The sequence below is a fragment of the Phalacrocorax aristotelis genome, chromosome 3 (genome assembly GCF_949628215.1).
Source record: "Phalacrocorax aristotelis chromosome 3, bGulAri2.1, whole genome shotgun sequence".
Lineage (NCBI taxonomy): Eukaryota > Metazoa > Chordata > Aves > Suliformes > Phalacrocoracidae > Phalacrocorax > Phalacrocorax aristotelis.
This window is the reverse complement of record NC_134278.1, coordinates 39,099,091-39,113,924: the sequence shown is the minus strand read 5'-3', so window position 1 is coordinate 39,113,924 and position 14,834 is coordinate 39,099,091. Positions and strand designations below refer to the sequence as shown.

The 14,834-nt window shown below is 44.6% G+C and overlaps 2 protein-coding genes across 7 annotated transcripts in view; both read right to left on the bottom strand.

Moving 5' to 3' along the window:
- The window catches only part of CYB5R4 (cytochrome b5 reductase 4), a 44,505-nt gene extending 33,314 nt beyond the window's left edge, over positions 1–11,191 (bottom strand). For 5 of the 6 annotated variants that reach the window (XR_012659569.1, XM_075087199.1, XM_075087202.1 and 2 more), the window contains exons 1-5: positions 9,943–11,191; positions 8,525–8,678; positions 5,329–5,429; positions 4,008–4,092; positions 96–137 (exon numbers count right to left, since the gene is read on the bottom strand). Coding sequence is in view for 5 of the 6 variants with exons in the window: in XM_075087199.1 (XP_074943300.1) it covers positions 96–137; positions 4,008–4,092; positions 5,329–5,429; positions 8,525–8,678; positions 9,943–10,017 (457 nt within the window). In the remaining variant the exon portion in view is untranslated. The remainder of the gene's footprint in view (positions 1–95; positions 138–4,007; positions 4,093–5,328; positions 5,430–8,524; positions 8,679–9,942) is intronic. The other variant, XM_075087200.1, reaches the window with a different exon arrangement.
- Positions 11,192–11,196: 5 nt separating this feature from the next.
- Positions 11,197–13,731, bottom strand: RIPPLY2 (ripply transcriptional repressor 2). The gene is given in 5 exon segments (XM_075087205.1): positions 11,197–11,472; positions 13,160–13,224; positions 13,372–13,620; positions 13,653–13,713; positions 13,715–13,731. Coding segments are annotated over 5 exon segments (558 nt in total). The 3' UTR covers positions 11,197–11,306.
- Between the last annotated feature and the right edge of the window lie 1,103 nt (positions 13,732–14,834).

Here is a 14,834-nt window from a genome sequence, read left to right as displayed (position 1 = left end):
AAGAGAGACAGAAGTATGAATAAACACTGCTCATTCAGTAATATTCAAATAAGTTTAAGACTTACTCCCCAACCTCGCTCCAGAAGAATACTTACCATTTAGCTGTTTCTTCTCTTCAGATAGAGTAGAAGAAATCTCTACAAGTATTAAGAAAAAACAACGAGCAGGACAGTAAGAAGTTACGGCAGAGTACTTGCACACACCATGCTAAAGAATTAAGCTAAAGTAAGGATCTCCAAATAAACCTTCCAAAACATTAACAGATTGACCAGGACACTTCAGATATCACGAAGTCACAAATAAATACAGCGCTGATTGCCATTCCAAAAGATTATGTATAATTAAAGAAACACTCTTAAAAATACCAAAGTTGCACAGCACTAAAGGGTAGGAAATGCAAGAACTAGCACTTCAAAACAAACATCACAGATTTATCTTGTGCAATGATAAGCTTTGTAGCTAAGAAGCTCACTAAATCTGTCAGACTTTTGATGACACTTGTCTCATGACAACACAGAGTAGACACTGAATCTGACCAACCCAACCCTTGGTAATCTAAACCAAATCCTTGGCAGAACCCAGGAAAATCCTCCTATAAGCTCCTTCTGCCAAATGGGTTTTTTTGACAAGTTGTTTTCTGAGTTTTTCATTAAATCTACAGTATGCTACAACTACTCCAAACAAACAAAAAAATACCAGCAGAAAAAAAAAAGATAAAGACCAAGCAGTTGAATTACACAATGTTAATGCATATGTCACAGGATCGCAGAATGGTAGGGGTTGGAAGGGACCTCTGGAGATCATCTTGTCCAACCCGCCTGCTTGAGCAGGCACACCTAGAGCAGGGGGCACAGGAACGCGACCAGGCGGGTTTTGAATGTCTCCAGGGAAGGAGACTCAACTCAAGGGGAAAGGCACTGCACCTCTCAGCTACGTATCCTTCTGCTCATAGCAAATCTGTGGGGAAGCTAGTCCTCTGGATGTACACAAGCCCCAATCTGCCTTCTCTACATTGCATATCTCAGAATGTCCCAATATGAAGGCCCATTTTATATTCTCTTTTATGGGAGCCAGGTTTGGGGAAGTGGGAGGAAACAATGTGTTCTTCCTGCTCCCCTTTATGAAAGCCAAATCATGAACATTTCTCCCTTTTTCTTCTGAATCCCTCCCAGTGCTCTGCACCACAGCAGCCAGCGTTAGAAGAAGAATGCCACTGTGAGAGAAGTGAAGGAAGGGCTCCTGGAACAAAGCACCAAGCGTACAGTACTGCAAAATTACTTCAGAGCTGACCAAGAATTGCCTTTATCAGAGGCTTTCGCAATGTGCCACTATAAGGTAAAAACATAACACTTCACAAGATGAATGGGACAGTTTACCCAAAATTTTAATTGAGACTGTATTTGCCTGTGTATTCTGTTATACTCCACTGCAAGCCTTCTGCCAGGATAGGCAAGTCATTCACAAAAATTCGTTTCTGATTAAAGGTAATTTTTTGCGTACAAAAGTCTACTCTCATTTCACTGCATTTTAACACACTGTACCAAAACTGGCATTGCAATTTTTAGGACAATTTGAGACATTTCCAAGACACAGCCCTACCTCTCTTCCTTGGATGACACCACAGCGCTCAGCCTGATCTCACTGAATTAACAATAACACAATATGCATTTTGACTCCCAAGTTATGTTACTACTGAAAGACACATTTTATTATATGTCCCTATGTTACATCACAAACATTAGCCGTATTAAAAGATACCAGACAGCAAACTAATGTCCATGCTAAAGTTTACAGCTGAGTACCTTGAAAGGAAGGCAAGCAGTTTAATGCTGTACAGGTTTGCTGAGGGAGATACTGAAATAATCTCCTACATGCCTGGGTACTGCTGTAGTTGCTGCACTAGCCTTCTCAGCAAGTACAAACACTACACATGTCAGTGCACAGCTCCACTGCTCTGTTACATCACAGATGGGACACATCAGGAATTCTTATTAGTCACTACCATACCATCAAGCAGCATTTCCAAAAGACAAGTTATTAAAACATTATCATCGGCATCTGCAAAAAGACTCTACTTACTTAAAAAAAGGAAAAACCCTGGAGCTTGGACAAGCTTCAGCTTCCTTAAACAGTACAGTGAGCAAATAATTGTACAACCTTCAAAAAAAAAAAATCCAAACCAAAACAACACCCAAAAACCAAACCACAAAACCCACACCAGAATACAGGAAACAAAACTAAGCTAAACAACCAGAAATATTCCAGCAGTGCCCCAACAAACCTACACCTGCCTTACTTGCACTGTATTGAGACTGTACCAAACAGCAAGTACTGATGCACGCCCTAGTGCCAAACACTAACCCTCTGCCACAAAAAGAAAGCAATTTATACAATCATTTGAAGGACTGTTTCCTCTGTACTTATGGGCCTATTTAATCCTATATTCAAAAACATGCATCTTAGCTCTGTACTTCATTCTTCAATTTTCAAATGCAAACTTTGCTGAATACGGTCTTCTGGAAGGACACAAGACAAGAATTACTGGCTGACAGTGAAGTCAGTCAATCACGTTTTTGATAATTTACTATTCAAAAGAGGATACTTAGCCTACCAGGAATCAAAGTAAACTTGCAGAATTTTACAATTAATAATTTCAGCAATCCAGTCTAATCTGTTTTATTCTTAATTAACAAAGTTACATTTTTTTCAAGCCTGAAACGGCCAAAAGAGACTCATGCAACAGAACCATTTTTTCACACAGCTGGCAACATTTATCCTGCAAATTTTACTATAGCAAAACGGATAGAGCAGTCCTACTACAGGGGAAAGCAGAAGAAAAAGCAAACAGCAGAAATGAACTGTCATAGCTGGCAGGGTAAAAGACAGGTTTGTTTTTTACTGACTGGCTGCGACAGGAATTCCAGTTGCAGGAAAGTTGGATTAACGAAATCAGCAAAAGTCAGGTTTACTTTTACATTTCTAACTCAGCTGGCAGTAACTTATCTGTAACACCTTAACTCCATGAAGCAGTTACACTGTCAGGGTTTCTTCACGCTTTGCAGCATTTACCCTAAAAGCTCCACACTGCAATTAGCTGACCTAGCAACACAGAGGTGTAAAGTACCATTCCCCTTCACGTACAGAACAAACTCAACCTAACTGTTTAGCGATGTGATCTAAGCGCTTAGCAGGTATGCAGTGCACCTCGTCAGAAGTTGAAGAGCTACAAGATATGACTGGATTTGTGAACTAAAGGATGCCACAGAATTTGAGAAAAACAGGTGCAAACATTAATTCTTTCCTATTTTCTCTGCAGTTTTGCTAGGGGTCAATATTCAGTAATAGTGGTTGCTTCCTAGGTATGGGAAATTTGTGCTCTGGTCTACAAACCAAAACAAATATCAAAGATTAAAGTCACCGAAAACCATCACCAGCATTTTAAGACAAGATACTATACTTCTTGTGCCCTGGCTTAGGGGAATCTGTTGTATCAGCAAAATTTTCTCCAAGTAAATTCAAACTAAAGGACCCAATAAAGTGTTCTGGCCATAAAGCGTATTCAAATGTCTCAATATATATGCAGCTTGCCAGACCTAGGTCTGGTGCTGAAATCATCAGACTGAAAATACTTTTACTTCTTACTGACTTTTATTTTATTATACTGAGAGGGCTGCCTATGACAGTTTGTCCCCTGGGATCAGAAAAAGAAAGAGGGATCTCAGGGCGGGAGGGGAATATTTATTTCTTTATACATACACACATAACACACACACATCTGTTTTCTGGTGATTAAAAAAAAACAAATGTAGCGGTACATTACTTATAAAAGTCTTCATGCATAAAATAGTTTCATCTTCAGGTATCTACTGTAAAAAGGCTGAATATCTGCAACAGCCTTCACCTCTAAGAAGGAATATAGACTCTCCTTGTAAATATCAGGATTCCTCATAATTTCCAGACAACTTTGGAATGAAGCATAACAAAAATTTCATTCTTAAAACCCTCACCTTTTGGAGCAGCGATAGGCTTGACAGCCATTCTCCCAACAAGACATTCTTTCAGCATCGATTCATAATTGACCCAACGATGAACCTATATTAACAAAATTGGTTTTCATAAAATTTGTAATTCTTACTACAATATTCTATGCACTGAAATATTCTATGCACTGAAATAGACAAGCTCATTTTTGTACAGTGGCTAATGTAATTCATTTAGATTTTTTTTTTAAACACAGAACTCTATTGAATTTTTCACTACTTATTTTTACTTCTATTACAGATAGCATGTAATTGAATGAAAAAATAGGCCCATTAAAAAGTGACAATATTTTAATTTATTCATTTTATGTTTTACAGTACCTGAACATCATAACCTTGAGCTACAGAAAATATTTCAGAAGAGCATTTTTATGACATATGCTATGTAATTAACAGAATAAAGACCTTGTCTTTACCACAAGGGTAAATGGTCTTGTCTAGATACAAGTGAAGGGAGAACAGATGAGGGAAACAAAGCTAAATAATAGTAGTTTAGACACAAACTTCTACCAATTGGTGTATTTCTGTTCGATTTTGTCTTACTATCACTGAATTATTTGGAAATTACCTATTTTAGAACGTCAGACGAAGTAAAGAAAAAGCAGTTGCGTTACAGACCAGAACTGGAGAACGTGCAGAGGAAAACAGATGGCAGAAAAGCTAATTCTGATAGGGCATCGAGGATAATAGCACAAGAAGATAACAGAAAACAAAGTGCTACATGACAAATTTCAATGGTATGTAGAGATTTAAAAATAAGAACTTTAAACTGGACAAGTAAGGAGGCGAGATAAAGAATCCCATCCACAAGTTGTAGTTTCCTCTTATATAGATAAAGGAAAGAAACGAAGGATTTTGAATCAGCCAAATTAATAGACAAAAGAATACTACAAGCATTTTTTAAAAAGTGAAAGTTCTGAGAAGAAAATGCCTCTCAAACAAAAGCAGGTAGTCATTGTAGTTAATTTATTAGAACGTGGTACCCCAAGTTGTTGCTAGCTTCATTGCTATTTCTGCTAAAAAACTGAATTAATAAAATGGTCAAATTGAAGCATCATTCTGACAACATAAAGTCACATTTTCATTATTGTTTTTGGTGCAAAGTTTAAACTACATGTCTCTTTCAGCACATAAGTCCCATTCTGAGCAGCAACCTATTGCCCTTCCTTAGACCTGAAAAAGTTCAAATCACCATTCCCACTGGAATGTCCTAAAAATAATCAGAACACACACATTTTTCAAAATACATTTTGTTGAGCAAGCGTAATTCACTGCCAGTTGTTCTCACCTGATCAAAGAGATCTGTACCATCACTTCCTGCTGCTTTCATTAGCTCATCCTCACCACCGGGATGATATTCCATGTATGGTGTGACATTATATACAAATCCTGCAGAAAATGGAATAAAGAAACTTGAGCAGCATTTCTACAACCACTACAGCCACTCCTGTCTCCAAAATGAGCTGAAAGGTTAGTGCATATTAAACAGCATAACATCAAAGAAGAGACATGATCAGAACAAACAGTATAACTTTCCAAAAACTGAACCTAAGTTACACAATAGAGCACAAGACATATTACATAGAGAGGCCAATCCTAGAAAGCCATACCACTTGTCCCAGTGAACATCTGGAGAAACCTGCAGGGTTAAGACTTTAACAAAATAAACTCTTGAAGTTGAACACAATGTAAAAGAACCAGAGGCTGGCTTAAACAGAAATATAAAATTAAGCCAGCTAGCACACAGAATTGTTTTCAGTCTCCCTTTCAATTAAGTTACTCCTACGTGTTGTCATAGTTGTTTCCCTACCACCCATCATCTACAGAATAAAATGCCTACAGAAATGAACTGTGTCCCATAAGGAAAAAGTGCTAGCGTCAGCAACAAAATTTCCATTCTTCAAATTCAGCAATATAAAAAAACTAAACATAGCCTATGTTTGTTAAAGGCGTACAACCCTGGTACCAAATTTGTCCCAGCAAAAGGGCTCAGCATACTTTCTACATGAGTACTATTCTTAGCATTTCCAGGGAGATAAAACAATGCTTCTTCGTAGGTCTGAAATGATTAAGTCTAATTATTGTTGCTACGCAACCAGAGTAATTAGAGCCTGGAGAATTCAGCTATAAACACATTTAACTACCAACACATTGCTGCTTAGAGAACTATTGCAGGCCCACTTAGCAGAACATTGAAAGATATGTATCATTATCAAAGCAGGAGGCTACCAGAAGCTGAACTGTGCCAGTGCTTTCGTAAGACTCTTAACACATTAACAAGTGTACATTAATTACTTCAGAAGGAGATGTAAGCATTCAGCACTGGGCCAGGGGGAGACACACTTGGGACAATCCTAGTTAGTAAGAACAACCATCCCAGACAACAAAGGAAGAACCTTTTCGTATTTTACCGACCTGATCTTCTGATGGATGTACCCACTATGCCATCTTGCGTGCAGCACTGATTACTGCACACAAGAAAATATAAGTAAATACCTACATAGTTCGGACCTCCTGAATATTAGCCAAACGTTCAACTTACCATCAAATTCGCAGGAGCAAAAGAAGTCTCACACATATATATATCCCCCACGCTTTTTTTAACCCCTCTCACATTCCACTTTATATATTTATGGCCTATATGGCAGCTTTCTTTGACGATCGCCATACTGGTCTCTGAACAAAGTTAGCTCCTAATCTTCTACTTCACATTTCTCTCATCAATTTCTGCTCTTTCAAATAGAGCTAGTCGAACTATCAACACAAAGATTTAATTTAGCCTTTCCACAATGGTGTTATTTTACTACCTGTCCACATATCAGGACTACAGATAATCTACCAGGACTCTCAGTTATGCTCATTTTTTCATCAGTAGTTCTAGAACAGAGAAGAGTATAAGATGGGAAAATTTGAACACATATACAGAAGCAGCACGGTGAAGTTCTTGTAAAAACCAACCTGAGAGACACAATCAAGGGAGGGAAAGAGAGATTATAAACAAAACAGAAATGTTTTTAAGCAGCGATTCTGTCTGCAGTAGTAGGTACCCCTTTTTGTGAGAGGAAAAAAAGAACAGACCTCCACAATAAATAAGGCTTCTTCAGCTCCCTTCCCACTATAGTTTTGCTAGTATGTGCAAGAGCAGCACACAGAACATTAACAATCCTATTATTTTGTTCAAAAGCTAGTACTGAATGACACTTTACCCTTACTTTCACTGTCATCCCCTTTAATGCCCAACGAAAACAGTCACCCTCATAAAGGAATTAACTTTTACCACTAACATGAAGCACTCTTCCTACAGAAAGGTCACAATAGCTACTCTGATCTTCTTAATCTATCTTAGTAGTAAGTGCTGTTACCTCATAACAAATTTAACTCAATATTCATGTATTTTAGCCTCTAAATAATTAAACTAGAGGTAAACATTTTACTCCTTTCTGTAAAGCAACTAGGAACTTCATCTTCAGCACAGAAAATACCCTTCTAGCCAAGGCTATTGCTCCAACCCACCTTTCACACATTGTTAACTTATAACATATAATACTTTCAAATTTTGAGTTAAAATTTCATAAAAATAACAACATAAATAGAATGGCTCAGTTACCACAGATCTTTCTTTACTAGATACAGATTACAACTGCTCTGTGTGGCAACTACCATTTGCATTACTAAATTTTATGAAGTAATATGTGGGCTTACACACTTCTGAAAGACCATTCTACAGATTTGAGTAACATTTTTAATATTTATGTCTCTAGATGCTTTAAAGCAACCCCTAAAAATACCCAGCTGCTAAGGATAATAAACTCCCCAAGACTGAGGACTTGGAAAGTCCAAGTCTCCAAGACTGGACTCATTTCAGTGGTGCCCAGCGACAGGACAAGGGGCAATGGGCACAAGTTGGAACACAGGAAGTTCCACCTAAACATGAGATAAAAATTCTTTCCTGTGAGGGTGCCAGAGCAGTGGCACAGGCTGCCCAGAGAGGCTGTGGAGTCTCTTTCCCTGGAGACATTCAAAACCTGCCTGGACACAGTCCTGTGCCCCCTGCTCTAGGTGTGCCTGCTCAAGCAGGGAGGTTGGACAAGATGATTTCCAGAGGTCCCTTCCAATCCCTACCACTCTGTGATTCTGTAAGTACACATCAGCATTTTCAAACCTTATTTTTGCTAAGCCGTTGTTGTCTGAGGCACCATTTACAACGTTTTTGTTATTTTCATATGCAAACATAAAATAGGCATAAAATATGCCCACCTGGAAGACTTCTTAAGAAAGGCTTGAAAGCAAAGAAAAGCTCTGTTACATAAAACCTCTAACTTGAACAAAGTTGTGTCCTATTACGTCATGATTACGCCTGGCATAATCACAGACAGCACATAGTTTGTTTTGGGGTGGGGCTTTTGTTGTATTTGCTTCTTTAAGTACAAAGAGAGGGGCTAGACAAAAAAAAAAAAAGCAGAAGCAACAACACAGCAACCAACCTCTTATGCATATCCAGCAGTCCTCCTTTTTGTTGTGCTTAGCAAGTTCATCTTCGGTTACTTCAATTAGCCTCCCTTTTAAACCAGTCAAGTCCTTCCCACTTTTAGTTAGTCTAATCCAATCCATAAGACTCCTTCCTGGTTTTAAAGGTACCTGAAAAATAACAAGTACACAAACATCATTAACTCTAGAGGAAGAAAGAGCCATTCAATATGATTTTTTAAGCTCCTAAGGAGGACTTGGACAAAACAAGAAATAACGCAACCTGTTTTCTTCATTGATATTTGGGACCCCTGCTCAGCAGTAAGGCTGCTTAAGGATGCTCCCTGTGTAGTAACCCATGCAAGGGAATTACTGAACATCAACAAAAATTTAGATGACTCTTCCCAAAGCAAAATGCAGATACCAAGTCCTCCCATGATGGTAGAAAGTTTCTGTCAGCATCATTTGAGTTATGGCCTGCAAACCTATGAGCAACAAAGAGAGATTTTAAAATCATGGCCAGGTAGGACAAAATAGGAAATTTCACCTTAGCAGCATTCATAAAGACTTTCTGCAACTCTACAGCAACTGGAAATCTCACCCAGAGAAAACTGGGGCCAAAGTCTTCTAGCCTACCATGGCCTGCCTGAAAAGCAGGGCAAAATCTTCAGGGTTTCTAGCATCTTTTCAACAGCACCACAGACTAGCAACCCCTTTGATCAAACTAACAGTAGGGAGCAGGGTTAAAGAATCACGGGTCTTACAAAACCACAGCAAAGCCAGAAGCGAGAAGACAAAAGGGCACATAGGCCCACACCACTCGATGCTACTTTAGTCTAAGTACGAGTTTGCTTTCCAAGGGAGGTCTGCAGTCACCAAGTGCCCCAAAGCCACTCTAAACATGGAGACCCATGAAGGGTAAGCTATGCGCCGTAATTTCAGGCTAAAAGCCTACACCCCCTCTGCGCAGGAGGAACCCCGCGAGCCTGGGAAGGCAGAGCAAGCAGCCCTTACCACCACTGCCTTCTAAAAGCAGAAGTACGAGTTTTCAGCGAGGCAGCCGGGCCAGCCCTTCGCCCGGGGGCCCTGTCACAGCCGCCGCCTCCCCTCGGCGGCTGCTGGAGTACGAGACCTCCGGAGGAACCGGACCAGAGGCCACCCTGCCCCGGCCCCAACCGGGGGCGCCCGGCGAACCACAGCAGCTCCGCCGAGCGGGGCCAGGCCGCGCAGCCGGCCGAAACGAAGCGGGAGAGCCGCTGACCTCCCCCCGGACCGGAGCCCCGACTCGCACCCGCACCCCCACCCTAAGCGGCGGCCCCGCGGCCGGAGCACAAGCGGCCCACAGGGCGCCCAGGCCGCGGTGCCGGGGAAGGCCCCAGCGCCGGCCGCGATCGACCGCCCACCCCCGCGGCGGCGGCAACCGAGCTGTCCCTACCTTGGCGCGGCTGCCCGCGGCCACCCGCTGCTGTGAGGCGGGCGCGGGGAAGGCCTGCGGCGGGACGTTCAGCATCCTGCCGGCGCGGGCCGCGGCCTGCGCCCCGCCGGGCGGGCGGGCGGAGCGCTCCGGCACAGGGCGCAGGCGCGGGGGCGGGCGGGGACCGGGACCGGGCGGGGTTGAGGGGCCATGGCTGCAGCGGCCCGGCCGCCGCTCTTCGGGGCGTCTCGGTGGAAACCGCCCAGAACTAGACACCCCTCTGGGGACCGCGGCGTCCCACTGCGGGGCAGCGCCGGTGGGTGTTGAGGAGGGAGCGCCGCGTTGCGTCTCAGCCCAAAGTTGTTTTTACGTCCCGGTCCCGCAGCAGCAGGTACGGTGCTCGGCCCGGAAGGTTATTGTAAGGGGCGGTGTTGCTGCTGCCGCTGCCCAGGGTTTGAAGAAGCGGTGCGGCTGTGTGCGGAGACCGGCTCCTTCCCGCCGGGCCGTGTCAGGCCCACCTGGAGAAGGCGTGACGGGGCGAGGGCCCCGGGGGTGCCGGTGGGACGCCGAGCCAGGCCAGCCCGCAGCCACACACACGAGCCCTCGGGCGAGGAGAGGGTCCGGCGCGTACACAAGCTGTGCCTGTCAGAGGCACTGGAATTAAAATTTTGAATCTTCTTGCCCCTTGAGGGGCTTTGGCCTGCGTGATGATTGGTACTGAGCTTGGCTTTGTTTATCAGAAACAAACTCACATTCTAAACACCTCATATGGGCCTTTTCCTCATTTCTTCACATCCACTTTACAAAAAAATGCAAGTTTCATACTGTATTTATGTATAACAATACAGGTCGTGCATGAGTGGTGTAAGGCAAACCCCTTATTTGAAAACAAAAACTAGAGTAGAATTGGGACCCTTATCTTCTGGAGAGGAGCTATACTGTTTCTCTTCCATGTTTGAAACTCCCCTGTAACAGAAGGCACAACATCAGAATACTTAATCCAAGTATTTCCTTGATATGCTTTCCCAGGGAGCCTACTAAGCCACAGTGAAAAAGCCTTCGTTGTGTCCACAAACTCTGAGGAAGTCACATAACCACAGAGCCCTTTAAAGCAAGGCACCAGTCTTCTGCTCCTAAAACTGACGTCCAAGTTATGGTCTACAAAATATACAACCTTAGATTAAAAAAAAAAATACTAATCAATGCCTTCCCTGCCTAAAAGAGGACAGGAATAGAAAAAAGGAAAAAGGCTTAGATAAAATTACAAAACATTTCAGTTTTATTAAGAATAACTTACATACAAATAAATTATCTTTAAAAATACTATAATACATTTTTATATTAAGTTTAAATTAAGTCTTAAGTTGCGTTGGTCTTTCCTGCAATCAACAATCCGATTCTGTTCTTGAATCTTGTTCCAGTTCACCTTCATCATCTTCACTGTCTGAGTCTTCATAAAAGGAGATTGTGGCTTGAACTGGAAAGTTTTTCAGAAGTGCTTCAGCTTCCTGATATAAGTAATCATAACACCTTGATTTGGGCCAAAATAGTCTGAAACAAGTATACAATAGGTTTGCTTATTGTTATTACATATTCTACTTGGCAGCTGACAGACAAGAAACAGCTGTGAAATTCTGTTAAGCATCCTACAGAGTTTTTACTTGCATGCTCAATTGCTGAACTGCTTTCTACATTTAAATAAAAAAAATATTATCTGGATTCTGTATTTTCATCTGAAGAGATAAAGATGCACTTCAAGTGGTAGTTTTGCAGCAAAACTCCTCTAAAGCCCAAGATCCACTGCATCTGAAACTTACCACTCCAGTACCTCATTAACAGGATTACCTGGAGATCTGATCTAAATAATACTGCCCTCACTGGAACTATTCCTAGGGAATACAATGGGTGTCAAACAGGATCCCCAATATGTTTGGATTAAATTAGTAGTTCTGTTACTGAAGGTCCCCCCAACCTAGGTAGTTATTTACATTGTCGTGAGACAAGTCTCACAGGGAAAGGAATGACAAAGGTCTAGGGGGAACAGACCTTGATATTTCACCTGTCTTTCCAAGAAGAATCATCTAACAGGCTCCTTACAGAAGATGCCCCATAGGTCTACATTGTAAAGTAGTTGTGTTCTATCCAGAAACTAACAAACATTGCTGATAATATCGTGGTTAGCATGCGCTATCAGCTAGTGAGGTAATACACTGCAATTAATATACTCCACAGTTCCTGTTCCTTTTCAGCTAGCATCCTCTTTTGCTTGCAGTTTGGAAGTAGCTGAAAGAAAGAAACAACAGAAGTCCCCGGAGCTCAGATATGAGCTCATTACAGCATAATTAAGACTACAGATCGACTGTAGTAGAAATACATTAAGAAACAGAACTAGATGGTTTTCTAGCAATTACCAGAAGTGCTTTCTAGGCTACTGTTTAACAGAAGGCTGCTTCCTTTGCAGCGCTAAGTAACTGACACTTGCTTTGTAGCATCTCTCCATCCCCAATGTTCCCTGCAGCACTCGCTCATAGCACAGCCACAGTGAAGTCCGGGTCTGTGCATCAGTATTTGAAGGATCAGAGGCTAGATTTGGAAGAAAGCTGCATCTTGTCTGGAAGAACTACCTGTGCCTTGCAATGCCTATTGGTACTTCTGAATACAGACTCTCCTATAGATTCAACTGTAGTTATTTTCATATTTCATTTTCAGAGCTGACAGTGCCGCTACTATCATTACCTTCATTAAAGCAGCAGTTACATGAGTATTTTTCTCAGGAAAGCTGAGAAAGCTGGCTTAGTCCATACCCTCTGCTCCTGCCACAGTTTCCCATGCCTGCACCTGCTTCCTTGCACCAGGAGGACACCAGAGGTTTGCACAGCAGGACAGCCGAGAACTAACCCCCTTCCCTTCGTTTTTGTTTTTTTAATCCTGGGCACAGGAATGAGTAGCAAGATGCTTCAGCCAACTTTTCCGCCCAAAGAAAAGGAAAAACTCAAGTAACCGTGTAGCATGGCGAAGTCCCACACCACAGAAGCATGTCAACATCTCAAAGACGTGGTAAATCCACAAGTGCTGGCAATCATTTGCCCAAGGACCTGTTAGTTCGAAAGCACTTAGGTGGCTAAATCGCTCCGCAGGCACTTCAATACCCACATAAATACACAGATGGGACCAGAAGGGGCGGGGGAGCCTGTCTCTGGCCAGAGAACAGGGAACGGGCGGCGGGACAGCCGCTTACCTGACGGGGTGGGTGTACTGCGCCAGCTTTCGGGGGGCTCCCGCCAGCCCGCGGGGGTCGTGAGGCTGAGGGGAGGAGAAAGCAGAGATGAGCCCGCTGCCGCCGTACCCGCCCTCGAGGGGCCCCACCCCAGGCAGCCCCCCCCCCCCCGCCCCGACGGGGCCCCCCACGCGTTACCACGGCGATGCCGCTCCACGCCGCGCTCCACTCACCGCGCCGGGGCCGCTCCGCCATCCCGTCTCGCCCGGAGCGGGCACCCAGGGCCTCCAGAAGGGCGCGGAGCCGGGGGGCGAGGGCAGGACTGCAAGGGCCGGGCTGGGCCGCGCCCCGCACCGGGGCGAGGAGGGGGAGGATGAAGAGAGGGGCGAGTATCCCTGCGGGGGCAGCGCCGCCGAGGGCGGGCAGGGGCAGCCGCGCCCCGTCCCGCCGCCCTCCATCCTCCGCCGGGCCGCTCGCCTCGCCTCGCCTCGCCTCGCCTCACCCCGCCGGTCACAGCCCCGGCCCCGGCCCCGGAGGCTTTTATAGCCGTCGGCGGGCGCTGGGCGCCGCGGAGCCCACCTCCCCCGGCTCATTTGCCAGCGCCATCAACAAAAAAAGCTCCGGGCGAAGGCGCCGCTGTGTAAACACGGGGCGCGGACGCGTGCGTGCCCCAAATGGCCTGGGGCGGGAGGGGGGTGGATTTGGCAAGTGGGTGTTAATCGCACTTGAGCAGACACATGGCTGCTGCCGGGGGGGGGCGGGGGGAGCCCCTGTGGGAACAGGTCGGGGGGCGAGGCAGCACGGGGGACGTCCCCGGGCCGCCCTCCTGCCCCGGTGGCAGGGGTCAAACCGGCTTTTTGTTGTTAGAAAACGTGTTTGTTTATACACACACACACCCCCCGCCCAGGGGCAAGGGGAGGCGTCCGGGAAGGGCGGGCCCGCGCCCCCCCCCCGCTCCGCTGGCCGCTGCGACCCCCTCCCCCCGTGCCGGCAGCCCCCCCCGTGCCGGCAGCCCGGTGGAGCGGCGGGGGAGGGGAGCGCCCCCGAAGCGCCCACGCAGGGTGTGCGGGCACGGACAAAGGAATTTCACCCCGGGGTGGTGGAGGAAATGACGCTCCTTGGAGGGGGTCCTTACTTCATAACGGTCTGTGACATGTTCGCCTTAACATAACGTTGCTTTCCTAGTTGGCATAGTGGCTTTTTAAAAAAAACAAAAAAAACAAAAAAACCCGACATTTTTACATTCTTTTTTACCTTCTTACCTTTTTGCCTTCTTTTATTCTTTTTCATGTGGCCGCAACACTTCATTCCCCTGCCGGCGTCAGGTGCTGTTGCTACATGGGGAAGGTTTTACACCAAACTCGTACCATTTCCATGTTCCCTGGTACCGGAGGAACTTATTTTTATTTCCATTTCCTTTTTTTTTTTTCCTGTCCTTTTCTTTCTGAGATTGCAATCACTGATGCACGTGAGGCGGGCAGAAACAACAGAGGGGTCCTACCTACGAGCTAGTAAACAGTAATAATACCAGCCCTGGGGATGCTAGGAGGGTTGGTGGGATGGAGCTGCCCTAGATTCTAAAGGAGGGCTTCAAACCCAGGTAATTTATTGGCCCATTAAAGACACACATTACTGAGGCACCACAAAGACTGAGGCGCTGTACTCTTTGGAATAATATCTTGCCTTTTTGAGCGGA